Source organism: Pseudorasbora parva, chromosome 11 (assembly GCF_024679245.1).
Source record: "Pseudorasbora parva isolate DD20220531a chromosome 11, ASM2467924v1, whole genome shotgun sequence".
Classification (NCBI taxonomy): Eukaryota; Metazoa; Chordata; class Actinopteri; order Cypriniformes; family Gobionidae; genus Pseudorasbora; species Pseudorasbora parva.
This window is the reverse complement of record NC_090182.1, coordinates 46,571,708-46,599,133: the sequence shown is the minus strand read 5'-3', so window position 1 is coordinate 46,599,133 and position 27,426 is coordinate 46,571,708. Positions and strand designations below refer to the sequence as shown.

The window sequence follows — 27,426 nt, the reverse complement described above, 5'->3', positions numbered from 1 at the left end:
CCCTCCACAGATTAACACATACTCAAACCTTATTGTCAAACTTACTATTTCCATCAAACCCAGTTTTCACTCGTCATATTCAACTCAAAAGAACATATAAAATAACAATAACCAGAGATAAGAACAAAGGGAAACTAAAACAAAACATCTAATTCTTGCAATATTTTTCAGATGATAGTATGCTGATTTAGTTATTGCTTTGACATGACTACTGAAACTCAGGTCTGACTCCAAAATCACACCAAGATTCCTGACTTGATTTTTTGTTATCAGGCCTTTAGCCCCAAGATATGCGTTCACCTTGAGAATTTCATCTTAGTTTCCAAATGTAATGATTTCAGTTTTGTCTTTGTTTAACTGAAGATAGCATGATTTTAGTATGAACAGTATGAACTGAAGATAGTATTAACTGAAGATAGCATGATTTTATGATTTTAAATGTAACGCACTTCCTGTTTTGTGAGAATGTGGAGCTAAAATTATCTTAATTATGTTTTTAAATGTAACACACATCCTGTTTTATGAGAAAATGTAGAGGTGACCCTTAAACTGTGATCTGAGCCGAACCGTGGGTTTTGTAATCGTGCTAATACACTCCTAAAACACAATCACCCGCTGCAGTTTTCATCCATTTGATTGATTATTTTTGGTATTTATTCAAGTGCATTTTTTGCTAACAGACTGAGAGTCCACTGCTTTTACTGTTTTTGGTTGTTTTGTTCATTTATTGTGGATATTTAAAAGTTTTCAGTGTCAAATCGTCTTTAGAAATACATTTTTTATTGATCTTTGAAAAGGTGTACGTGCATTATTATGCCATTATCATTATTTTAGAAGAAAATGGTCTCAGAACGACATTATCTTTTATCGCAATAATTTCTTGGCTGATTTATCGTCCAGCAAAATGTGTTATCGGGACCACTCACCGTATTTTTTGAAGAGGTCGGGGTGTTTGAGCGGCAGTTCGATGGTCTCCCTGATGACCTGCAGCTGACCGCTGAGCCCGCCGATCATACTGTACGTGACCTTTGACCTTTCGTCGCCCTCGTCCGGCTCGGCGGGGTCAGAGATGCTCAGTGTGGTTGAGCTGCAGATGGCATAGAAGGTGTCCGAAGATGAGCGTCCAGCGGGGTCGCTCGCTCCACAGGGTGTTGAAGGAGTCTGAGGGGTCAGAGGTGAAGGGTCATGCGATCTGTTTGGCGTACTGTGCTGGATGGAGAGCCGCTCTAGCTGTGAAGACAGATCTGACCCCGAGGTCAAAGTTTCTCCATCGACGCCCCTCACCGAATCAACACCGATCTCACAATTACGGCCAAAATAAGACACAGATACACTGCCGCCCGGAAGCAGGACTCGACTCTCTGAAAGACAGAATAATGCTTGAAGATATAATATAATCATATATATATATATATATACACAATTCGCAGAGAAGTCTAACATTTTTCTTGCACAACAGTATTTGTTGTGCCCACAAAACATTAAAGCAGCACAAGGTAACTTTTCAACCTAAGACTCTTGTGATGATAAATCGACTGACAATAGGTTGAATGACACGTCTGCCATAGCCTGATGGGGTCTGTATCGTTTTTCAGCCATGTTAGTAACCCGAGAACAAAAAGAACTACAAAATTCGACTGCTTTACGGCATATACGTCACTTCCACCAACACACACACTTCCTTACATTCGGACGTGCGAGCCCAACTTTGTTCGTCGGATAATATAGTCATGTCCGAAGCAGCAGAGACAAATAAGAAAGAAAAGGTTTTGTTGGAGGAAAGCAATAAGAGGAAACGAGAAAATGCTGAGATTAAAGGCAGGACGAGGATCAACATGTGACCAGCGTTTGCTCGTCGGCGTGAGCTGAAGGAGGCGTGCCCGACCGATGCTGTCCTGCTTGTTACGGTGATTACCGACCACTCAAACACTGAACTGAAGGATCATATAGATTCTGTAAAACGCTAACCAATAGACTACTATAATGACGCTGGCTTGTAAACGTGAGCAGCGCGATTATTTGGCGTTTGAAAAAAATCAAACCCATGAAATTATATTCATATGACCTGCTGAAGCATATGCCACTGACTGTACCTGATGAAGACATTTCCCACGCGCCGCCAGAAGAACACCTGCATGTGAACTCCTCCTGCAGTGTTCAGGGGAACTGTTAGTGCTGCACCGACCCGCGGGACGCTTTTATGAAGTTATTTGGCCCGCCCCGCACCACTGTATATATTTTTACAACCCGCCCCGCACCCGCGACCATTAAATAGACATACGGGGTCCGCGGGTTATGAGACGACCCGCGCATCACTAGCTCAGGGCTATCAGGGTTATCATGTCAGCAAATGCCCGCGCGATGGCATCACCTGATGTAGGACGACAGAGCTTACGACAGTAGTGGAGGACATTATTTTTTCCAAACTGTAGGGTTGACCCCGAGAGCAAAAGTTACCCAGTGCTGCTTTAAACGTCGACATACACTTAATCAACCTTCTCAACACACTGCAAAAAATGCTTTTCTTAGCATTTTTGTCTTGTTTCTAGTCCAATTATTAAAGAATTCTTAGATTAAGAAACATTTACTAGACAAGTACAAATTATTGTCTTGTTTTGGGGAAAATAACTCAAAATGAAGAGAGTTTTTGCTTAAAATAAGATAAATAATCTGCCAATGGGGTGAGAAAAATAATCTTAATTCAAACAGAAAACAAGATTATTTTTCTCACCCCATTGGCAGATTATTTATCTTATTTTAAGCAAAAACTCTCTTCATTTTGAGTTATTTTCCCCAAAAAAAGACAATTACTTTTGCTTGTCTAGTAAATGTTTCTTAATGTAAGAATTTTTAGATGTTTGGACGAAACAAGACAAAAATACTGAGTAAGCATTTTTTGCTAAATAAATTATCTGCTTTGTTCTTAGAGTATCGATATGATCTTTGAAGGATAACATATCATCAATCATAACTTCTAAATACTTATATCCTTTAACCTGTCATTATGAATAAAAACAGGCATTAATTGTGTGTCAGATGTTGGACAAAATATAATCTCCTGTGTTTTACTCGTATCAATGACAAGAGCATTGTTCTCGCACCCTGTTGATGAAAATCAGGACTGTCACAATCATTCAACACAGATATTAAAACAGTGTCATCAGAATACTTTAACATATACTGATTTAACATGTTTTATGTAAGGGATAATGTCCACCCAGCCGGTTGTTATCGCAGAATAAACCGCTTCAGAGTGATCAGGACCCCGAGGCGAAGCGGAGCGTCACTCTGGAGGGGTTTATTCTGCGATAACAACCGGCTGGGTGGACATTATCCTGCTTATTACACGGCTACTAGTCTCAAATAAATTACACACTAAATATTGTCTTGAGATTAAATATTTTATTAGCTCTTACGCAAAGCTTCCGCAAAGAAAAACAGCTCCAACCTGCTTTAAGCCTTTATCTATCGCTGCTAAATGTTGAGAATGAATGCTGAAAGGGTTAGTTCAGCCAAAAATGAAACCAAGCCTATGATTTACTCACCCTCAGGTCATTATAGGTGTTTATGACATTCTTCTGTCAGACAAATACAATCAGAGTTATATTTAAAAAGTCCAGGCTAACGTTAATCCCAGCAGTAGTTGTGTCTGAAGTCCATAAAAAATGAAGCTGTCCGTCAAATAACGTGCTCCACACGACTCCGATGGGTTAATAGAGCCGTCTGATTCCAATCGATGCGTTTGTGTCAGAAAAATATCCATATTTAAAACGTTATAAAGGAAACCCGCCTTGAAGTCTTCCATTGTAACCCACGGCTGTTTAAGACACAAGATGGCGCCAGCGTTAAGCACAGAAGTAGAACCGGTCAAGATAACTCGTAGTACCCGGATGAGCGGTGTGTGTTATCTGGGAATAACATACCGCTGGAATGAGCGATTGACCAATCAGAATCAAGTATTTCACAGAGCCGTGTAATAACATGATTTAACATGTCCGTACGACAGTCATCTGTATACATGGTAAAAAGTACGGCTGAACTTACACACACAGTAAATAAACACATTTACTCGAGTCCTGTACTGAAGGTCACTGTTTGAGTCTCTGTGCTTTACTGGAGTATTATTTTTTCTGTAATCTTCTGACTTTAACTTCACTCCATCTGAAAGACAAATATCCTCCTTTTTACTCCACTACATTTCTATCAAGGTCCTCGAAGTGGAAAGTCGTTTCTGTCGCCGCTTTGAAAGTCAGCGGATGATTTTTTTCTTCTTTAAAAGGTGTTTGGGTTTTTGCAGAAAGCCTTTCAGGAATCACTCTTGTAGAGTCTCGTGAAGTTCAATGATTTCACAGCATTTATTAAACACTGATTTATAGTTTAGAGCAAAATGGAAGAAGACGGATGTCCAAATGCTCATTTAGTGGAGTATTCACATAAACAAAGTTGATTCTGTCTTCAGTGAAGGTGAACAGTGTGAGAATATCAGATGTGTATCAGTGTATTGGATCCGTGCATTCGGCCTTAAAGTGACAGCAGCTTTATAAAGAGCTTTGTAACTTTTCTACAAGTATTTAAATGAGTTTAAGTTCGTCGTATGTAGGGATGTCACAAGTACCGGTACTTCGGTACCAAGTCAGTACTGATTTTAAAAAAAGTGACAATACCAGCATTTCTGTAGTACCGACTCCCGAGTATATCGGGTAATCACAGCTGCGTTCTTCAGTTGCTTCTGTGTTAATCTAAGCACAGAGCTCCAGACTGAAGCCGAGTATATACTAGTGTGTGAGAATATTCAACTGCAAAATACTATTTAAATATTACTCCTGCATGTTTTGCGTCTCTGTGTGAATGACGGGTGCCGCGCACACGCACGCACACACACACACACACACACACACATATTTGTTTCTGTGACATATGGGGACATTCCATAGGCGTAATGTTTTTTATTCTGTACAAACAAACCGTATTTTCTATCCCCTTACACTGCCTCTAAACCTACCCATCACACACACACACACACACACACACACACACACACACAGCCCCTAAACCTACCCATCACAGGAAACATTCTGCATTTTTACTTTCTCATAAAAACTCCTCCTGTGTGATTTATAAGCCTTTTGTAAAGTGGGGCCATGGGTAATGTCCTCATATTTCACCCTCTCCTGTAATACCTGTGTCATACCCATGGCATTATACACATTTGAGTCCTCTTATGTCACAAAAACATGCCCACACACAGACACACACACGTGCACGCACACACACGCACACGCACACACACACGCGTGGCACTCGCTTGCTGTCTTTGTAGTCTCTGCCAACTGCCGTGGGTCACTATATGAGGACACGAATGCATAAACCGTCACTTCATGAGAATTTACCATTTCATTTGAGAAAAACGTCATATCATGTATGGAGGACCAAATTACTCAAAATGAAATAATTCAATAAACAATGAATTCAATAAAACAACAATTAAATGTACCAGTTTATTATGAAATGATTTAATTATTAATTAAATAATTAATTAATTTCATTCATTATTAATTCAATAAATAAATAAATGTATCTATTTATTATTTTAAATTACATTATATTGTTCAATATATTTCACAATTACCTCGTTCACATTTTTTATGTTTAAAACTCTTTTTTTTTTCATTATTTAATGTGCTTTTTCAAAAAGATGTTTTTCATAATAATATGCTGCATTTACGAATGACGCTTATTTGACGAATCAAGCATTTCCAAACCACGATTTTCCCAAAGATTTTTTTCATAATAATAGAGGACATTTCACAGATGCCAATCAACAGCCAGGGGGCGGAGCTTGGCACTGATTGGTTTAAAGTTGAAGAGTTGACAGACATGACAGATCCATCTGTGTGTGGTGATGACATCACGGAACACCAAGGGTGCTTCTCTTTTCTTATTTGTTACTGAAAATGTATTTTGACCTTTTTTCTAAATTTTCTAAAAACCTGAAAACTATGAGTGGCTGTGTTTAGTTTAAGGCAGTGCGTTTTTATCTTGATCAATTCCTACCGCCATATTAATTTCCAGTCAATTCCCCAATTTCCCTTTGCAAATTGCCAGACCCAGACAGAAAAAAGTAATCAATCTGAAAGGATTATCCAATCAGCGCCAAGCTCCACCCACTGCCTGTTGATTGGCATTCGTGAAATGTCCTCTATTATTATGAAAAACGTATTTTTGAAAAAGCACATTTAATAATGAAAAAATGTATTTGTATCTATTTGGAAGAGTGTGTATGGAAGAGGTAATTGTGAAATATATTAAACAATTTCATGTAATTTTACAAAATAAATAGATACATTTAGCTATTTATTTAATTATTTAATTAATATTTAATTAAATTAATTGTTTAATTATTAAATTAATTATTGAATTAATATTTAATTAAATTAATTGTTTAATTATTAAATTAATTTTTTAATTATTTCAGAATAAACTGGTACATTTAATTATTTAATTGTTGTTTAATTGAATTCATTATTTATTTAATTATTTCATTTTGAGTAATTTGGTCCTCCATAATCATGAGCACACACTCAAAGATCTTCACGGCAACCCGTCAAAAAAAAAAGGTTCGGTGTAAAGTGAAGAAATTGAGAGAATATATTAGGCTACTGTTGTACAGTAGATTTAGAGTCTCTGTGTAATAATAATAATACGTCTCTACTGATAATAATAATTGTGCCTAGATGGTTGCTTATTTTTCACTTGATCTTTAAACAATGTTTAATTTTACACAGCATAGGCTATCCTTTAAATGTTTATGTATTATTTACTTATAATTAATATTATTATAATTATTATTATAATTATTATTATCATCATAAATAATAGTCATTGAATTAAATACAATTTTTGAAAATAGTTAAATAAATGAAAAAAAAAAAAAAGAATTGTGGTACCGAAATTGGTATCGAGTACCATCAAATTATGGTATTGGTCCCGACTACTGAAATTTTGTTACAGTGACATCCCTAGTCACATGCTCGTATGTACTAGTATGTATTTACTTTTGATACTTAAGTATTTCTGAAATCTAAACTATCCCATCATTCAAAGGGTTTTGAGGAAATCAGAGCATGTGTTACCCATCAGCCGGAGAAGATAACTCCTGAACTCTTCTGTGTTCAGCACTCTGTCTTCAGCACTGCAACGAGTAAAGACAAACAGACACTATAAGATGAAGGAATAATGCTGATTACAAATCACAAAAATATTTTAAAAAATTGTCAATATTAATATTATACAAATTGACAAATATTTCTTAAAATGTAATATATATATATATATATATATATATATATATATATATATATATATATATATATATATATATATATATATATATATATTTTAATAATATATTTATTTTAAATGTATAATATAAATATTATAAAAATGTAAACAAAAGTATGCATTTAAATAAAACATTTATATCTATATACATTTATATTAATTATATTTGTTTTTATTTATATTTTATAAATAAAAATATTTTTGAGGAAAAATGCTGATTACAAATCACAAATTTTTGTAAAACATAAAAAATACACATTAATATTATTAAAATATAAAAATATATATAAATATTTTAAAACTATATATATATACACAGTTTATAATATTATGTTTATTTTATATGTATAATATAAACATTAAAGAAATTATACATATATATTTATAAATATTTATAGAACATTTATATTTACATAAATGTATATTATATGTCTTTATATTTATTATATAAATAAATGGGGTTTTATTTTTAAATATTTTTGAGGAATAATGCTGATTACAAATCACAAGTATATTTATAAAAAACATATAAATATTTGTTAAAATTGTATATATTTTTTTTATAATATTATATTTATTTAATATGTATAATATAAATATTATAAAAAATTATACATTTATAAAACATTTATATCTATGTACATTAATATTATATTTATTATATTTTTATATTTTTATAAATAAAAACATTTTTGAGGATTAATACTGATTACAAATTACAAATATGTTTATATATAAAAATATATATTAAAGTATAGCCGCAATGTTTTTTTATGTGAAAAATGACACGCGTTAAACACGAGACGACTGATATAAAGGCGTGCAGAGACATCAGAAGAGGGATGTTCACATCACACAACAGTCCCAGGCAGATTATTACAGTTCACTAACAGTGTGTGTGTGTGTGTGTGTGTGTGTGTGTGTGTGTGTGTGTGTGTGTGTGTGTGTGTGTGTGTGTGTGTGTGTGTGTGTGTGTGTGTGTGTGTGTGTGTGTGTGTGTGTGTGTTTCTACTCGGGTCAAGTGTGTGTTTGTGCCAGCAGATGGAGACATTCCCTCACAATCACACACCCAGAGGAAAACCTGCTAAAGATCTTCAGGAATGACCCTTCCCACTGTGTTGGAGTCGTGTGTGTGTGTGTGTGTGTGTGTGTGTGTGTGTGTGTGTGTGTGTGTGTGTGTGTGTGTGTGTGTGTGTGTGTGTGTGTGTGTGTGTGTGTGTGTGTGTGTGTCTCTGAGATGGCTGGTACCTGAGGCTCAGCTGGACGTGATCAGCCTGTATTACGGGTCCAGTGATTGGCTGCAGCGTCACATGATCTCCAGACGAAACTCTCAGACTCGACTGAACGCTGGACTGCAGACCAACACGTCTGCCCGGAAACTGAGAGGCCGGCCACGCCACACACACCTGAGACACACACACACACATTCAACACAACTCTCTGTCTGTTTGTCTGTCTCTCTCTCTCAATCTCTCTCTCACTCACACACACACACACACACACACACACACACACACACACACACACACACTCTCTCTCTCTCTCTCTCTCTCTCTCTCTCTCACAGACAGACAGACAGACAGACACACACACACACTCTCACACTCACTCACTCACTCACTCTCTCACTCTCTCACACACACACACACACACACACACACTCTCTCTCTTCACTCTCACACACACACACACACACACACTCTCTCTCTTCACACACTCACTCACTCTCACTCTCTCTCTCACACACGCACACACACACACCTGCTGTCCCGCGCTGCTGGAGATCAGGACAGGACGTCCGATGCAGATGTTCAGGGTCTTCATGGTGTTCACACTCATCTGAGCCAAATATGAGCGCCATCGCTGAGGGGCTTTATCTTCCGCTGCAAACACACTCGTTCAGTCCGAGTCATCAAATATAGATTTTAATACACTCTATCTGAATATAATAATACATTCAAACCGATGCCTGGTGTTTGTGTGTTAACTGCTTGTTTATTTATTTATTTATATTTGCACATTCACATAATGCCAGATACATGCGTTTCATTTGGTTTACTGGCATGTTTTTTTTATTTTATTATTTTACTTTTGCTATACATTTGTTTGTTTTGTTTAGAAGTATTTCTACATTTATGGTTTATAGTGAGCAATGGCTGATAAATATAAAGTAAACATGTTGTCGTTATTAACAATAACTGTTTTTATATATATATGTATATATATATATAGAGAGAGAGAGAGAGAGAGAGAGAGAGAGAGAGAGAGAGAGAGAGAGAGAGAGAGAGAGAGAGAGAGAGAGGGGCTGCACGATTCTTACAAAAATCATAATTGTCGATTATTCCCCTAAAATTGTGATTGCGATTATAAGTTACGATTATCACAATTTACATTGAATGAAGTTTTGAACAGCTTTAGAACATAGTTTGAAGCGACTGCATGCCATATTGATATATCAATAGAAAACAAGCTGAAAACCGTCCATTGGTTTGGTTTCTTTAAATAAATTTAAAAAAAAGTAAAATATGTATGGTATATTATGTTACACTAAAAATAAAAATTGAACAATGGGAAAAAAACTTAAGATAATTAAGTTTAATATTATAAATATATATTATATATATTTATATATATTTATTATATATATATATATATATATATATATATATATATATATATGAATATATATATATATATATATATATATATATATATATATATATATATATATATATATATATATATATATATATATATATATATATATTATTATTATTATTATTATTATTATTATTATAAACTGTCTTTTTAAAATGTGTTATTAAGCCTGGCATTATTATTGTTATGGTTGATCACATGATGAACCATGAGTTAGCCACTACATGAAAAATACAACAGCTCTTTTAATTAATAAATAAATAATAGTAAAATCAGACAAATGACTTGAGAGCAGTTTTAAACACGCGAGAGTGTATATCAAATATACCGTGTAGTTTCAAGCCCTGACTGGGGACGTTTATAATATTTTACTAATGTATCCCAACTGATGAATGAAGCCCTGCGCTCCGTTACCGTTACCTCTCTCCGTGAAGTCTGTGACCGTTAATCCGCCGCTCGGGACACACGGATCCGGGTCATCACAGACCAGCCCGGATCTGTCTGCTTCTCCTTCACTCGCTCTCTTTTTTCCTTTGTTTTTCTTGCTTGATGACATGATGTGTGATCTGTTATTAGATGTGTGTTAAACACACACACACACAAACACCGTCCACATGTGAACATAAACTTCCCGATGTCAAAGTTCAGCTCCTCCCCGCTAACCACTGTAAAACACTAAATATACGGGCCTTTAAATCTTACAATTACACAATACACCTTTAACGGCACAAAAATCTCGCGTGTTTGCTTATATTTACCATAATTTAACCATGGTACCACCAAAGTCCTTAAAGCCAAATGGTTCCAAACTAACTATTAGATTAAAATGAATAAATGAATGAACTATCCCTTTAATAAACAGCGAATATGATTTATGTTTTTAGTGCGCCAGTAGTAACGGCATTACGGCATTGTTTGTGTGCGGCTGTTGGAGGTTGTTTTGTTGTTATGGTGTGTTGGATAATGTCCGGCCGGTTCTGCAGGGTTTCTTCTGCGCTCTGCAGGTTCTCCTCAGTGTTCAGGAAGCCCGTGTGTGTTTCTGCCGGCTCGGTTCGGTTCGGCTCCGGCTTTCAGAAGCGGCTCTGCCGGCCTCTGCTGCCCGGGACTGTGGATCGGTTCGGCGGCGTGACGGTGCGAGACTTTCCGCCGGACATCAGCGAGGACGAGTTCGCGGAGCTGCTCAGGGGTAACGTTACTTATGATATGAGTGCATATGCATAATCATCAGAAAAATACAAATGATGGAGTCATGCATGAATATAGTGATGCCTGTAACTTACATGACATTGTGTTATGATTATATAGGCAACTCAAGTGCACTGCTTCTACTAGAAATCAGTGCAGCTCGGGAGTTTTATACATTTTTTATTTTGTTTTTTAACACAAATTATATTGTCATGAAGTTGAGTGAAAAATGTAGGCAAATTAAAGATTTTTTCCCCCTAATATTTTTTCCAAAATCTTCAAACTTATCTATAGGATTAAATAAAAAAAATACTAATATATTCATTAGTTCAAAATGTTTTTGAAAGAACACCACGGCTGCTTTTTTTAGAGCATAAATCCAGTAAAACGAATATATAGTAAAGTGTAATTTATTCCTGTGATCGAAGCTGAATTTATCATCATTACTCCAGTGTCACATGATCCTTCACTAATCATTCAGATTTGATGAATAGAGAGCTAAAAACAACAGCATTTATTTGAAACAGAACCATTTGTAACATTATAAATGTCTTTACTGTCACTTTTGTTCCATTTAGTCCTTGATGAATAAAAGTGTGTGTGTTTGTGTGTGTGTGTGTTCTTGTTTATATTACAATACAAATACAATACATATACAAATTATATTACAATACATTATAATACAAACCTGAGATCAGCCAGTGGTCGGCGGTGGCAATGGGTAGGTTTAGGGCCAGGGGCTGTGTGTGTGTGTGTGTGTGTGTGTGTGTGTGTGTGTGTGTGATCGGTAGGTTTAGGGGCATGGCTAATGTAGGGGGATAGAAATGACAGTTTGTACAGTATAAAAACCATTACGCCTCCCCACATTTCACAAAAACAAATGTGTGTGTGTGTGTGTGTGTGTGTGTGTGTGTGTGTGTGTGTGTGTGTGTGTGTGTGTGTGTGTGTGTGTGATCGGTAGGTTTAGGGGCATGGCTAATGTAGGGGGATAGAAATGACAGTTTGTACAGTATAAAAACCATTACGCCTCCCCACATTTCACAAAAACAAATGTGTGTGTGTGTGTGTGTGTGTGTGTGTGTGTGTGTGTGTGTGTGTGTGTGTGTGTGTGTGTGTGTGTGTGTGTGTGTGTGTGTCAGGCTCTCTGCATCAGTGGCGTTCAGAAGGCCGGGTCGCCGCATGGCTTCACGTCCCCATCGCTCTCAGCAGACTCTCGGCAGCGGCGGCTCGGCTCGGCTTCAGCTTCCATCACGCCGCTGCAGATCTGGCCGTCCTCAGCCTGTGGCTCGGCCGCGGAGAAAACAGACTGCCGGCCTTCGCCACACATCAAGTAGGAGTCGCAGGTGAGAGCATGAGCTCCAGAGACAGACAACTGCAGAGCAATGGAGACAGTGCGCATTTAGGCCACGCCCACACGACAATCCAACGCTCGCCATTGACTTTGTATTGCGTGAGGCTGCCTCCTTGTCATTTCGGGCTTAGTTGTAAGTGTATGCACACTATACTGTCCACGTCCAGAAGGGAACGAAAACATCCTCAAAGTAGTCCATATGAGACATCAGTGGGTTAGTTAGACTCTTTTGAAGTGTCGACAATACATTTGAGTCCAAAAATAACAAAAACGACGACTTTATTCAGCATTGTCTTCTCTTCCGCGTTTTTCACACCTTAAATAAAGATTCAAACGGTCAGCAGATTGATTCATGATTCGGATCGCCAGTGTCACGTGATTTCAGCAGTTTGACACGCGATCCGAATCTTGAATCATGACCCCAAATGTATTGTCGACGCTTCAAAAGAGTCTAACTAACCCACTGATGTCTCATATGGACTACTTTGAGGATGTTTGCGTTCCCTTCTGGACGTGGACAGTATAGTGTGCATACACTTACATTCAAAGGACAGAAAGCCCTCGGACTAAATCTAAAATATCTTAAACTGTGTGTGAAGATGAACGGAGGTCTTACGGGTGTGGAGCGACATTAGGGGGAGGAGTTCATGACAGAAATATCATTTTTGGGTGAACTTACCCTTTAAGGAGACAAAAGTGGACACAGGCAATAAGATGTGAAGCTTCAGCAGGAAGAATGGGTCAATGTTGGGATCCTGACACTCAGTTTGTCGACGTGTGCAGTAAACATGTTGTCAAATATCCAGATGTCAGTGTTATATATTATATTTCCTGTCTCTGATTACTTTCCCCTCCAGTGGGCGTCGTTCTCAGTGTGATATAACATGTCCCGCTCTGTCTCATTCACTTTTATGTCTTTAAACGCTCGTTTTTAGGGTCAGCAGCTTATAAACACTTCTGGGTTTTTGGTTCTGGGTTATTTAGCGACACACGTTATAATCTGAAAGCCACGTACTTTTGCGTGAGGCTGCATCCTTGTCATCTCTGACTTATTACAAAAAAACGAACAATGTCTAAAAGCTGATATGTGACAAGGTGTGCAGCAAACAAGCTAAAAAACCCAGGAACAAAAACCCAGAAGTTTTTATAAGCTGCTGATCCTAAAAAACGAACGTTTAAAGACATAAATGTGCATACATGCAATAGAGACAGAGCGGGACTTGTTATATCACACTGAGAACTACGCCCACTGGAGGGGAAAGTAATCAGAGACAGGAAATATAATATATAAAACTGACATTTGGATATTTGACATGTTTACTGCACACGTAGACATACTGAGTGTCAGGATCCCAACATTGACCCATTCTTCCTGCTGAAGCTTCACATCTTATTGCCTGTGTCCACTTTTGTCTCCTTAAACGCTCGTTTTTTTGGTTGACAGCGAATAAAAACTGAGTTCTGGGTTTTGTAGCTTGTTTGCTACACACATCTTGTCACATATCAGCTTTTAGAGATTGTTCTGTGTTTTAGTAATACGTTTGAAATGACAAGGAGGCGGCCGCACACAATACAAAGTCAATGGAGAGCGTTGGATTGTTTCCCCCTGGTGTGGGCGTGACTGTGAAGTCTCTTTAGATGTAATGGGCGGAGCTATAAGGTCTGACCACACCCTTACCCCACCCACTAGATCCACACAGGTGGAGCTGAACGTCATTCGGCTCTGCAGAAATCACTCCAGATAAACACTTCTGTATCAGCAGCTCTCTTTAGGTCCAGCAGGTGGCACTGTGTAGCCCGAGCGTTCTCTCTCTCTCTCTCTCTCTCTCTCTCTCTCTCTCTCTCTCTCTCTCTCTCTCTCTCACACACACACACACTCACACACACACTGCTGGACACAGGCATGTTTGAACATGCCCGGAAAGATGCCCGGGCAACAGTGTGAGCTCCATCTGGGAGCGGTGGGATTCAGGATGCTTTTGTGTGTGTGTGTGTGTGTGTGTGTGTGTGTGTGTGTGTGTGTGTGTGTGTGTGTGTTTGTCTGCTGTGTTTGATTAAAGCCGAATGCCATGAAGGTGAAATCCCGCGTCTGGAATATTCTAGCAGTGAATAAGTCGAGCACATTTCCGTTCTGTTTGATTTCCTCTGTGATTATTTAGTCCACGATATTAATTGTTAAACATTTCAGCACCATTAGCAGCTCACTATCTGTAAAAATATAGAAATATTAACACAGAGCCTTTGGATTTATTAATAAAAAATGTTTAAATATCTTGAAATAATAGTCAGAAACTTTTTTCTTTCACAAACTGTTACAAAAAAAGTTTTTTGTTTTGTCGTATTTGATGCTTTTATGGCTCTGATAGTGAACAAACAGCTCGATTTTAGAGACTCGGCCTGAGGAAATTCTGATGCTTGGAAATCAATGAGATCTTTATAACACACTCACACTTACACACACATAAACACTCACGAACACACTCACACTTACACACACACAAACACTCACGAACACACTCACACTTACACACACACAAACACTCACGAACACACTCACACTTACACACACACAAACACTCACGAACACACTCACACTTACACACACACAAACACTCACGAACACACTCACACTCACACTTACACACACACAAACACTCACGAACACACTCACACTTACACACACACAAACACTCACGAACACACTCACACTTACACACACACAAACACTCACGAACACACTCACACTCACACTTACACACACACAAACACTCACGAACACACACACACTCACACTTACACACACACAAACACTCACGAACACACTCACACTTACACACACACAAACACTCACGAACACACACACACTCGCACTTACACACACACAAACACTCACGAACACACACACACTCACACTTACACACACACAAACACTCACGAATACACACACACTCACACTTACACACACACAAACACTCACGAACACACACACACTCACACTTACACACACACAAACACTCACGAACACACACACAAACACTCACGAACACACTCACACTTACACACACACAAACACTCACGAACACACACACACTCACACTTACACACACACAAACACTCACGAACACACACACACTCACACTTACACACACACGAACACACTCACACTTACACACACACAAACACTCACGAACACACACACACTCACACTTACACACACACAAACACTCACGAACACACTCACACTTACACACACACAAACACTCACGAACACACTCACACTTACACACACACAAACACTCACGAACACACACACACTCGCACTTACACACACACAAACACTCACGAACACACACACACTCGCACTTACACACACACAAACACTCACGAACACACACACACTCACACTTACACACACACAAACACTCACGAACACACACACACTCACACTTACACACACACAAACACTCACGAACACACACACACACTCACACTTACACACACACAAACACTTACACACACACAAACACTCACGAACACACTCACACTTACACACACACAAACACTCACGAACACACTCACACTTACACACACACAAACACTCACGAACACACTCACACTTACACACACAAACACTCACGAACACACACACACTCGCACTTACACACACACAAACACTCACGAACACACACACACTCACACTTACACACACACAAACACTCACGAACACACACACACTCACACTTACACACACACAAACACTCACGAACACACACACACTCACACTTACACACACACAAACACTCACGAACACACACACACTCACACTTACACACACACAAACACTCACGAACACACTCACACTTACACACACACAAACACTCACGAACACACTCACACTTACACACACACAAACACTCACGAACACACACACACTCACACTTACACACACACAAACACTCACGAACACACACACACTCACACTTACACACACACAAACACTCACGAACACACACACTCACACTTACACACACACAAACACTCACGAACACACACACACTCACACTTACACACACACAAACACCCACGAACACACTCACACTTACACACACACAAACACTCACGAACACACTCACACTTACACACACACAAACACTCACGAACACACACACACTCGCACTTACACACACACAAACACTCACGAACACACACACACTCACACTTACACACACACAAACACTCACGAACACACACACACTCGCACTTACACACACACAAACACTCACGAACACACACACACTCACACTTACACACACACAAACACTCACGAACACACTCACACTTACACACACACAAACACTCACAAACACACTCACACTTACACACACACAAACACTCACGAACACACTCACACTTACACACACACAAACACTCACGAACACACTCACACTTACACACACACAAACACTCACGAACACACTCACACTTACACACACACAAACACTCACGAACACACTCACACTTACACACACACAAACACTCACGAACACACTCACACTTACACACACAAACACTCACGAACACACACACACACTCGCACTTACACACACACAAACACTCACGAACACACACACACACTCGCACTTACACACACACAAACACTCACGAACACACACACACTCACACTTACACACACACAAACACTCACGAACACACACACACTCACACTTACACACACACAAACACTCACGAACACACACACACTCACACTTACACACACACAAACACTCACGAACACACACACACTCACACTTACACACACACAAACACTCACGAACACACACACACTCACACTTACACACACACAAACACTCACGAACACACACACACTCACACTTACACACACACAAACACTCACGAACACACACACACTCACACTTACACACACACAAACACTCACGAACACACTCACACTTACACACACACAAACACTCACGAACACACTCACACTTACACACACACAAACACTCACGAACACACTCACACTTACACACACACAAACACTCACGAACACACTCACACTTACACACACACAAACACTCACGAACACACACACACTCGCACTTACACACACACAAACACTCACGAACACACACACACTCACACTTGCACGCACTCATGCACACACTCACACTTACACACACACAAACACTTACGAACACACACACACTCACACTTGCACGCACTCATGCACACACTCACACTTACACACACACACACACACTCTCACACACACGTACACACACTCACAATTACACACGCTCACATACATACACACTCACATACACAAACACACATTCACATGCACTCTCACACACACTCACACAGACACAAATTTACGTACACAGTAACAGACACACTTTTATATACACACACACACACACACACTCTCTCTCCCACACACACTCACACTGTCACACACTCACACAGACACATTTACAGTACATAAAAACTCTCTCTCTCACACACACACACACTCTCTCTCACACACAGACACAATCTCACACAGACACATTTACATACAAACTCTCTCTCTCTCACACACACACACACTCACTCTCACACACACAGATATAATCTCACACAGACACATTTACATACAAACTATCTCTCTCTCTCTCACACACACACACACTCTCACACACACACACATTTACATACAAACACTCACACACACACACACACACACACTCTCTCTCTCACACACACTCTCTCACACACTCACTCACAGACACATACACACACTCTCACAGACACATTTACATTCAAACTCACTCACACTCACACACACCTCAGTCCCTCTCAGTTGTTTATGTCTGTTCTTTTTCTCTTCTGTGTGTGTGTGTGCGTGCGTGCGTGCGTGCGTGCGTGCGTGCGTGTGTGTGATCGTGAATCCCGTGTGTTTGTTTAAAGGTGCTGTTGTGGATGAATCCAACAGGAAGGTGCTCGTTGTCCAGGACAGAAATAAGGTACAGTGGCGTCTCTCATGTGTCTCAGGCTCTGCCTCTTATGAACCCCAGATTATGGTCTCAGGTAAACATCCCTGTCGTTTGGGTCAGCAAACAAACATTCCTGCAGTCAGAGCCACACTGAGGCGTGTTGTAGAGCCTCGACCCCTGACCTTTGGTGTGTGTAAACAGCGCTTCCTGAGACTCATTACTGAGGCCTGTGAGCGACACACTCTATCCTGTGTGTTAAAGACAGTCCGCCTATAAAAATGATCCTTCTGACGTCGTTTATCACCCTCATGTCGTTCCACACACCTGCAAACTTGCCATTGGGATATTAAAGAAATCACATTATTCATGCAAATCTGGGTGTATCAAGGAAACTAAAAGCTTCAATGGCATTTTCTTTTCATCTTACCTTCCTTATGATGCCTAATAAAGTGCAAGGTTCTCTCAAAGTAATGAATAAATGTTTTTCATTAACAGAATGTTCTTTCAAAGTTATTCAGTCTTTAATGTTCTCAAAACATTAGCGCAAAAAACTTGTTTTTAAACAATTCCTCTTACTATTTGTTTCAAAATATTCCAAAGTACCGCACTCCCACTGGTCCTGGAAAACTGTAAAATGCCCTGGAAAATTATTTTTATAAAGTTCTTCGGTTTTTCTTTAGCCGAGAACAAAGAGTTCATCACTGGCCCAAAACAAATACATTTAACAAAACATTAAAATATGTATTTCTATGGTAACAGGAACATTTGTCATAACGTATGATTAAGAAAGAGCTCATATTAAAAACGGACTCATCGTTAAGTCATGGCGATAAACTATGGAAGCTGTTTGTGCCACTGAATAAAATATAATTGCAACTTTTCATCTCACAATTCTAAAAATGTTGACATAAGTCTGATACACACTGCAAAAAATGCTCTTCTTACTCAGTATTTTTGTCTTGTTTCTAGTCCAAACATCTAAAAGTTCTTAAAACAAGAAGTATTTACTAGACAAGCAAAAGTAATTGTCTTGTTTTGGGGAAAATAACTCAAAATGAAGAGAGTTTTTGCTTAAAATAAGATAAATAATCTGCCAATGGGGTGAGAAAAATAATCTTAATTCAAACAGAAAACAAGATTATTTTTCTCACCCCATTGGCAGATTATTTATCTTATTTTAAGCAAAAACTCTCTTCATTTTGAGTTATTTTCCCCAAAACAAGACGATAATTTTTACTGGTCTAGTAAATGTTCCTAATGTAAGAATTTTTAGATATTTTGACTAGAAACAAGACAAAAATACTAAGTGAGAGAAGCAGTTTTTTTGCAGTGTAATGTTATAAAGTAAAAATTGCAAGATGCAGTTGTTATATAAATATATACATTCTGACTTTTTCTCACAATTGCGAGTTTATATCTCATAATTCTGACTTATAAATGTTCAAGTTTATATAACAATTATGTAAACTCACTATAGCGAGAAAAATTCAGAATGGCGAGATAAAAAGTCGCAATTACCTTTTTTAATTTTTTTATTTTATTTCCTGTGATACTTGTCTTTTATTCTCACCATAGTAAGATTGATAATGTCCTGGAAAAGTCCATGATCACAGAAAATGAGTGGGAACCCTCAAAGGAACATCCCTATGTTTGTAAACTGGACGTTTTGAGAACATTCAGAAATGTAAATCATACTTTTTACTCTCAATTTACAGTTTATAATATTATCATCGACATCGGTGTTGTTTCGAAAGTTGTTTAGTTCAGCGTGTAGGTCTAATATCAGAGTTTTCCGTAACAATTTCAACTGCTGATTTCAAGAAGGGGGGAAAATCCTGTTCTGGTACGCATATGATGACAGAAGTGTATTTTTCAGGATATCTAAATCCAGAATCAAATTGTGAACTGAGTCTGCGATTGATAATGAAGTCTGTGTCTGACCTTGTTAAACTTCTCCCTTCAAGAGCATTTCCCAGTAAAATAAACAGTTGGGCTTTGCTCCGGCGGCTTTCAGCTCTGGAATGGAAACTGAAAGGATGGTTTTATCCTTCCGCCAGCGTCTTTTATCTTGCGTCATTTACTGGTAGAGAGGTTTAAAATACCTCCGGCTGTATCAGAGGTTATATAACTATGCAGTTATTCATCGGGGGAGATTGCATCTGGGCAGACCAACATGTTAATAAAACTCAACCTCATGGGGATGTTTCTCGAAATGTCGAAAAGATCAAATCCCTGTTGAGCGTTTAATGGTGACACATGAGATGAACTCATGTCCCATAAAACCCAACAAGATAATTCCTTTCATTTGAGGACAATGATTACCTTAAAGGGGCGGTTGCATGCAATTTCACTTCTTTAACTTTAGTTAGTGTGTAACTTCGCTGCTTGAGCATAAACAGTCTCTGCAAAGTTACAGCGCTGAAAGTTCAATGCAAACGGAGATATTGTCTTTTAAAGTTACGGTAGTTTATTGCCTACAAAAGCGGCCGGTTTGGACTACAACGAGCTTCTTCTTGGGTTGGTGACATTGGAACCCTGTACTTGGCACTTCAGCCAATAAAAATACAGGAAACTACATTTGGCCATCTAACCAATCTAAGACCATTGCATTTTTCCGGAGGGATGGGCTTCATAGAAGCAGGAAGCAAACAAGCCGTTCAAAGGACAGTGGAGACAGCGGTGTGGAATAAAGATCAAATATTAAAAAAATGTGGCGTTTAAAAAAAAAAAGAAGTATTAAGACATGTTATACTGCGCTCATAAACACAACCAAGCCTAGAAAAAAACACTTAATTAACAATTAAGTAAAAAACTATAAGTTATGAGTACCCTGATTGTATTACTGCTAGCTCTCAATAGCACACAAAAAGTCAAATCCAATTCGTTAAGCTAACTGATTACTTTAGAGGACACCGGTTACCTTAATTCATTTAAGTTCAGAAACCAATAGTTATGAGTACTCCTAACTTATTTCAGTTGAGTTCACTAAAAGAAGATATACATTGCAGTCAAGAAATTGAGTGAATATATGAGATGATTTCGCATTAGTGATGAACACCTGCTGTTAACAAGCAAAATCACTGAAGGAAAGAGCTAACACAAGAACTACAAATCTCTGAAGATCTGATTAAACAAACCCACAAACAGCATTAGCAGCTTCACTTATAAGTTATTACTTACCAGACACTCAGGAGCAAGAGCTTGTTTGAATAAGATTTATTTAAGTTAGTATGCAAATTCGTTTGAACACCGGCATCAGTACCTGCGAACGTAATAATGGGTTGGAACTATGGGTGTGACGAGACTCTTAGCTCACGAGACGAGACACTAGATTGGGTTCAGAACGAGACTAGATTTTTACATAGTATTTTTAAGAAATCCTCAATGATGATTACAGGAGGTATATAGTGACAAACACATCATTTGCTTAAGACATCAAGTAGGATGATAAAACAAAATGTTATAATCTGAGTTCAAAGATAGTAGTGTTCTATATAGTTCTATGTTTATCCTATATACTCCATATGTTGAGTGATGATTGGCTAGCTCTATGGGTGAGTGATGTGACATTTGAGTCTTTCAGGTAGAACTTTGGCTAGAGCTCCCATTTCTGTCAGACATCTACAGAAGCTCTTATTGAGAATTAACAGAGGTTTAGATACTGAGGATTTATTAAAAATGTTTGGTCAGCATTAGGGTGATCAGTGTTTGCTTTAGTTGGGCAGCTTGACTCTTGGCTTTTATGTGAGTTTGTGGTTTTTGCTACAGTGTTATTCAAAACACACAATGTGTTGCAAAGCAAGCCAGAAACAAAGATGATCAGGTGGTATAGCATCATAAAGTAGAGTAATTCTCTAATCTTATCATTCACCAAAAGTGGTTATTTTTATTAATAGATTATATTCAACAATACTTTCTTGGCCTAGATCAGACATTCTGGTTTTTAAATACATTGTGGGATTTTTTTTTTTAAACACACACTTCTTCTTTATGATGCTGAGAACTCCACCTGATCATCTTTGTTTCTGGCTTTCTTTGCAACAAATGATGTGTTTCAGTAAACAGTGTTACAAAAACGAGAAACTCACATAAAAGCCAAGAGTCAAACTGCCCAACCAAAGCAATCACTGATCACCATAATGCTGACCAAACATTTTCACTAAACATCAACATCTAAACCTCTGTGAATTCTTAATAAGTGGACGTCTGACAGAAAGTAAAGTCAATCTGGTTAGTAATGTGTGAATCTGGTAATGCTGATTGTGAAGTTGTTTAATCCTTCTCTGCTGAGATCTTCAGATATTTAAAGGAACACACCGACTTTTTGGGACTTTATTCACTGTATCCCCCAGAGTTAGAGAAGTCCATACAATACCATACATACACATACACACTCATCTTAGTGCGTGCCATAACTCTGTCTAGTTCCTAGCCATATTGGTCTAGAAAAACGCACCTTTTCATTTTCAGTCGGCCTTAGTGCACGATGTAACTGTACACATCACAACATGTAAATAGGAATATGTTGACATTATTTTGTCACTCATTGAGCAGTAGGCTAGCTGGAGCCGTTTACCTCCAGTCTTTGTGCTAAGCTAGGCTAGCGGTGGGTGCGTCAGAAAGAGTTATGGCACACATGGAGATAAAAATGGTATGTATGGACTTATCTAACTCTTGGGGATAAGGTGAATAAACTGAAGTCCCCAAAAGTCAGAGTGTCCCTTTAAGGTCTTTTATCTTCAGTTGATTTCCTCTAAGGCTGTGGATGAAGTCAGCTGTAGTTATTGTATTTCTGCTTGTTAACGGCAGGTGTTCATCATTAAATTATACTTCACTTAATGATACAATTATTATCCAATTATCATGCTGGGAACTAGATTTACTATAACCTATTCAGTTTCTGTTGTTCTTTTTGTGATCTAATAATTTATAGTGTTTAGGAAACTAAATTATTTAAATGCATGTGTTCGTCATTGATGTTCAGTACACTGAATATGACTTGCATTTGCAGTGTAGCTAAAAGTAATTCCACAAATATTTCAAAATTCATTGACCACAAAAATATGAATTTTATTGAAAGTACAGAAAAATTCTCATGTCACAAAGCTTTAACAGCTGTTGCATTACATTGTACACAACTCACTTTTCAATTTACCAAAAACTACTCAAGTAAGAATCAAAGTTTTATTTATAACTAGCAGCATTTTCTAGATTATTTTAAAACTAAATGTGGAAAGACTGTGTAATGGACCTCAGTAGTCCATACTCTCAAATCTAAAACTTATAAGACAATATTTTTATAAAAATATTTGATACTATATTGATAGATATAAATAATATTTAGATAATCTGTGAATGTGGAACAAAAATTATAAAATAGCAGTCATTTCTTCCTCAGTATTTTTTCTCTTGTTTTTTAGTACAATTATTTTTCGTATATAAAGTATCATTTTCTGAATAAAATATTAAAATGAAGTGAGTTTGTGCTTAAAAAGAGAACAAATATCTCCCAATGGAGTCAGAAAAATAACTTAATTCAAAGGGAAAACGAGTATTTTCCTCACACCATTGGCAGATCTTTGTTCTTGTTTTAAGCACAAACTCACTTCATTTTTGTAAATTTTTAAGTAAACAAGACTAATTTTGTAAAAAGTAATTTTGCTGCTTTGCATTCAGGTCTATTATTGCCCAGAAGAGGTACATCATTTTTATTTAAACATCCATAATTTTAAGTAAGAAAATACAATTTTGTACGTGTGTTAAGACTGTCAACATACATATTTATTTTTTCAGAAGTTTTTAAACCAAAAATGTAAGAGATATAACCCTTTAAACTAAATTGCTTTTGCGTTCAGGTTCGTTTTGTGGCTTTATATATAAAATTATGATCTTTTTTTTGTTTGTTTGTTTGTTTGTTTGTATTTTTTAAGAAAATATAGGTTTCATAAATTCATTTGAAACGTGTAACTCGTGACTGCTGAAAACAGTCTAAATTTAAGTAAATCCATTTAAGTCAATTATATTATATGTTCTTATAAATTTCATCTAATGATATATTCAAATGGAATTTCTCATAAATATTGATAAAAATATATATATATTCTGGCATCACACTGGTTTTTGCTGTAATTCTTAAAAAAATTACATTTCAAAGAATTTCTCTTTTTTTAATTAATAAAAAGGGGTAATTGAAGTAATAGCATGGTAACATTCAAAACTTTAAAACATTTGGGCATTCACTTATCAATGAGAAGTTAATGATTAGATACAGTAAGGTTTTAGTTGAAAAATATTAAGTTATGACTGTTTTATAAGCTTACGCTCCAGTGGGTCCAAACTGACCTGGGAATGTAAAAGGATAGTTTTTTTATGCATTATGAGGGTTAAAATGTTTAGATATTTGTACTGGAAAACAAGACAAATATACTGAGGGAGTAAGAAAGATAAAACAACTCATTTCCATAAAAATATATTTTTTAAGTGAACAACTAAAACAACATGCACATATTAAACATGACTTTTCTGTCCTTTCCAGACTAAGAATGCTTGGAAGTTTCCTGGTGGTTTATCAGATCTTGGAGAAAACATTGGTAAGATTCAGATCCAGAACTGATGTTAAGTCGAATTGAAACAAAATCATAATTTCATCTATTCTGATCACAAACACATGCATCCAAAGTAACACACAGCAGTTCAGTAAAGGAATCTTCACCTGCTCCAAAAGTGCATTTATAAGATCATCAACCTCAAGACATTCAGTTACAGAAATACCCTTCTTTTCTACACCTAAAACTGTTTTTTTTTCTGTCGACAAATGATTTGTATATAACCAGTAATAGCTAGATTATTTATCGATTACATAAATCACTATGCTCTCTCTGAAAATTAAATGTCTTGTATAAACAAAGTTACATTGTGTTCACAAGTGTACATGCTGAACAAAACGAATAATTTCATTCAGGACTTTTTGCCTTTGCAAAGTTTCATCCTACTGTATATTTCTCTAAATCTCATGATATAAGATACAGTAAACAAGTTATTACAATCAAACTGATGGTGTGGAAGTGGGGTTACAAAGTTTCCAGAAACTTTCCAGGATTTTTTCGGAAAGTTTCTGGACATTTACTGGAATTTATCAGCCCCTTTGCAATCCTAAAGTATTTAAAGTGAAATGCATACCAAGAAAGTTTCTAAAAGGTTTTGACGGTATTTACCAGCAGCTCAGATGCTACTGAAACCTCTACAATGTAAAAGAAATTATATTTTTTTTCAATAAGTTGTGAATAAACAAATATTATTGGAGTATATTTAAGCAAAATCATCAAAATAAAGTGAGTTTCTGCTTAAAACAATATTATAAAAATGCATATAAAATATCTGCCAATGGAGTCAGAAAAATAACCTTTATTCAAACGAAAAACTCTTATTTTTCTGACTCCAGTGGCGGATATTTGTTTTTGTTTTAAGCACACTCTCGCTTCATTTTGATGCATTTTTCAATAATGCAAAAAAAATGCTCCTCTTACTTAGTATTTTTGTCTTGTTTCTAGTCAAAATATCTAAAAAAATTCTTACATTAAGAAACATTTACTAGAAAAGTACAAATTATTGTCTTGTTTTTGGAAAAAATACCTCAAAATGAAGAGAGTTTTTGCTTAAAATAAGATAAATAATCTGCCAATGGGGTGAGAAAAATAATCTTGTTTTCTGTTTGAATTGAGATTATTTTTCTCATCCCATTGGCAGATTATTTATCTTATTTTAAGCAAAAACTCTCTTCATTTTGAGTTATTTTCCCCAAAACAAGACAATTACTTTTGCTTGTCTAGTAAATACTTCTTGTTTTAAGGATTTTTTAGCTGTTTGGACTAGAAACAAGACAAAAATACTGAGTAAGAAAAGCATTTTCTGCAGTGTAATATCTTTAGTAATTGTTCTTCTCCAGTAAATGTGTCTTTAGATATTTTGTGCTGGAAAACAGGACACACACACTGAGGAAGAGCATCATTTTCTCAGTTCTGACGGGACGCTTTATTTCAGGTGAGACGGCCGTTCGGGAGGTTTTGGAGGAAACTGGGATCCGATCCGAGTTCCGATCTCTCCTCAGTATCCGTCAGCAGCACGAGCATCCGGGAGCGTTTGGGATGTCCGACATGTACCTGATCTGCAGACTCAGTCCGCTTTCGTACGACATTGACTTCTGCACGCAAGAGTGTCTGCGGTGCGAATGGTTCGATCTGACCGAGCTCGCCAAGACCAGCGAAACTACGCCGATCACGAGTCGCATCGCCAAACTTCTGCTGTACGGACTGGAGAAGGGTTTCCACAATATTGACCTCACGATGGAGCAGCTGCCGGCGGTTTATTCCGGCTTGTTCTATCAGCTTTACCATAGACGGCTGCCAGAGACCTTATAGAGCCACTCTACACTCTTCATTAAAGGGATAGTTCACCCAAAAATGAGCCTGTGATGTTTATCTGCTGACCCCCAGTGCGTCCATCATGTAGGTGTGTTTGTTTCTTCAGGAGAACACAAATGAAGATTTTTAACGCAACCGTTGCCGTCTGTCAGTCTTAATGCATGTGAATGGGTAACAAATCTATGAGAGTAAAAAAAAAAAAAAAACCCTGCTGTTAATGACGACACACTGATGTCTTAAGACACAAACCGATCGGTTTCTGTGCGAAACACAAACAGTATTTATGCTGTTTTTTTACCTCATATCAGACGAATCTCATCTAGTGTTCCCATCCGCTATTACTTCTGTCTGGTGAGGTCAAACGGACACGATCATAGATGTATATTTTGTAGATTCCTCTTTTTGCCGATCCGCGCAGGCAATAATGAGGCATCTACATAATATATTTCCATGATCGCACCAGTTTGACCTCACC

The 27,426-nt window shown here is 37.4% G+C and overlaps 2 protein-coding genes across 2 annotated transcripts in view; one reads left to right on the top strand and one right to left on the bottom strand.

Annotated features, from left to right (window-relative positions):
• afg2a (AFG2 AAA ATPase homolog A) overlaps nt 1-10,677 on the bottom strand; it is a 77,943-nt gene extending 67,266 nt beyond the window's left edge. The window contains exons 1-5 of the mRNA XM_067458139.1: nt 10,420-10,677; nt 9,103-9,224; nt 8,590-8,747; nt 7,134-7,192; nt 927-1,361 (exon numbers count right to left, since the gene is read on the bottom strand). Of these exons, the coding sequence (XP_067314240.1) occupies nt 927-1,361; nt 7,134-7,192; nt 8,590-8,747; nt 9,103-9,224; nt 10,420-10,555 (910 nt within the window). The 5' untranslated portion in view covers nt 10,556-10,677. The remainder of the gene's footprint in view (nt 1-926; nt 1,362-7,133; nt 7,193-8,589; nt 8,748-9,102; nt 9,225-10,419) is intronic.
• A 241-nt stretch (nt 10,678-10,918) lies between these two features.
• On the top strand, nt 10,919-27,070 carry nudt6 (nudix (nucleoside diphosphate linked moiety X)-type motif 6). The gene is made up of 5 exons (XM_067456709.1): nt 10,919-11,185; nt 12,324-12,527; nt 18,506-18,561; nt 25,067-25,121; nt 26,572-27,070. The coding sequence occupies exons 1-5, from the start codon at nt 10,948-10,950 to the stop codon at nt 26,946-26,948; spliced, it is 930 nt and encodes a 309-aa protein (XP_067312810.1). The 5' UTR covers nt 10,919-10,947; the 3' UTR covers nt 26,949-27,070.
• Nucleotides 27,071-27,426: the final 356 nt, after the last annotated feature.

Excerpts from the sequence above, each read along its gene's own strand:
- nudt6 (XM_067456709.1), top strand. The coding sequence starts at position 10,948 with ATGGTGTGTTGGATAATGTCCGGCCGGTTCTGCAGGGTTTCTTCTGCG. Across the intron at positions 11,186-12,323 it reads GTTCGCGGAGCTGCTCAGGG|GCTCTCTGCATCAGTGGCGT; the intron begins GTAACGTTACTT and ends TGTGTGTGTCAG. Across the intron at positions 18,562-25,066 it reads TTGTCCAGGACAGAAATAAG|ACTAAGAATGCTTGGAAGTT; the intron begins GTACAGTGGCGT and ends TGTCCTTTCCAG.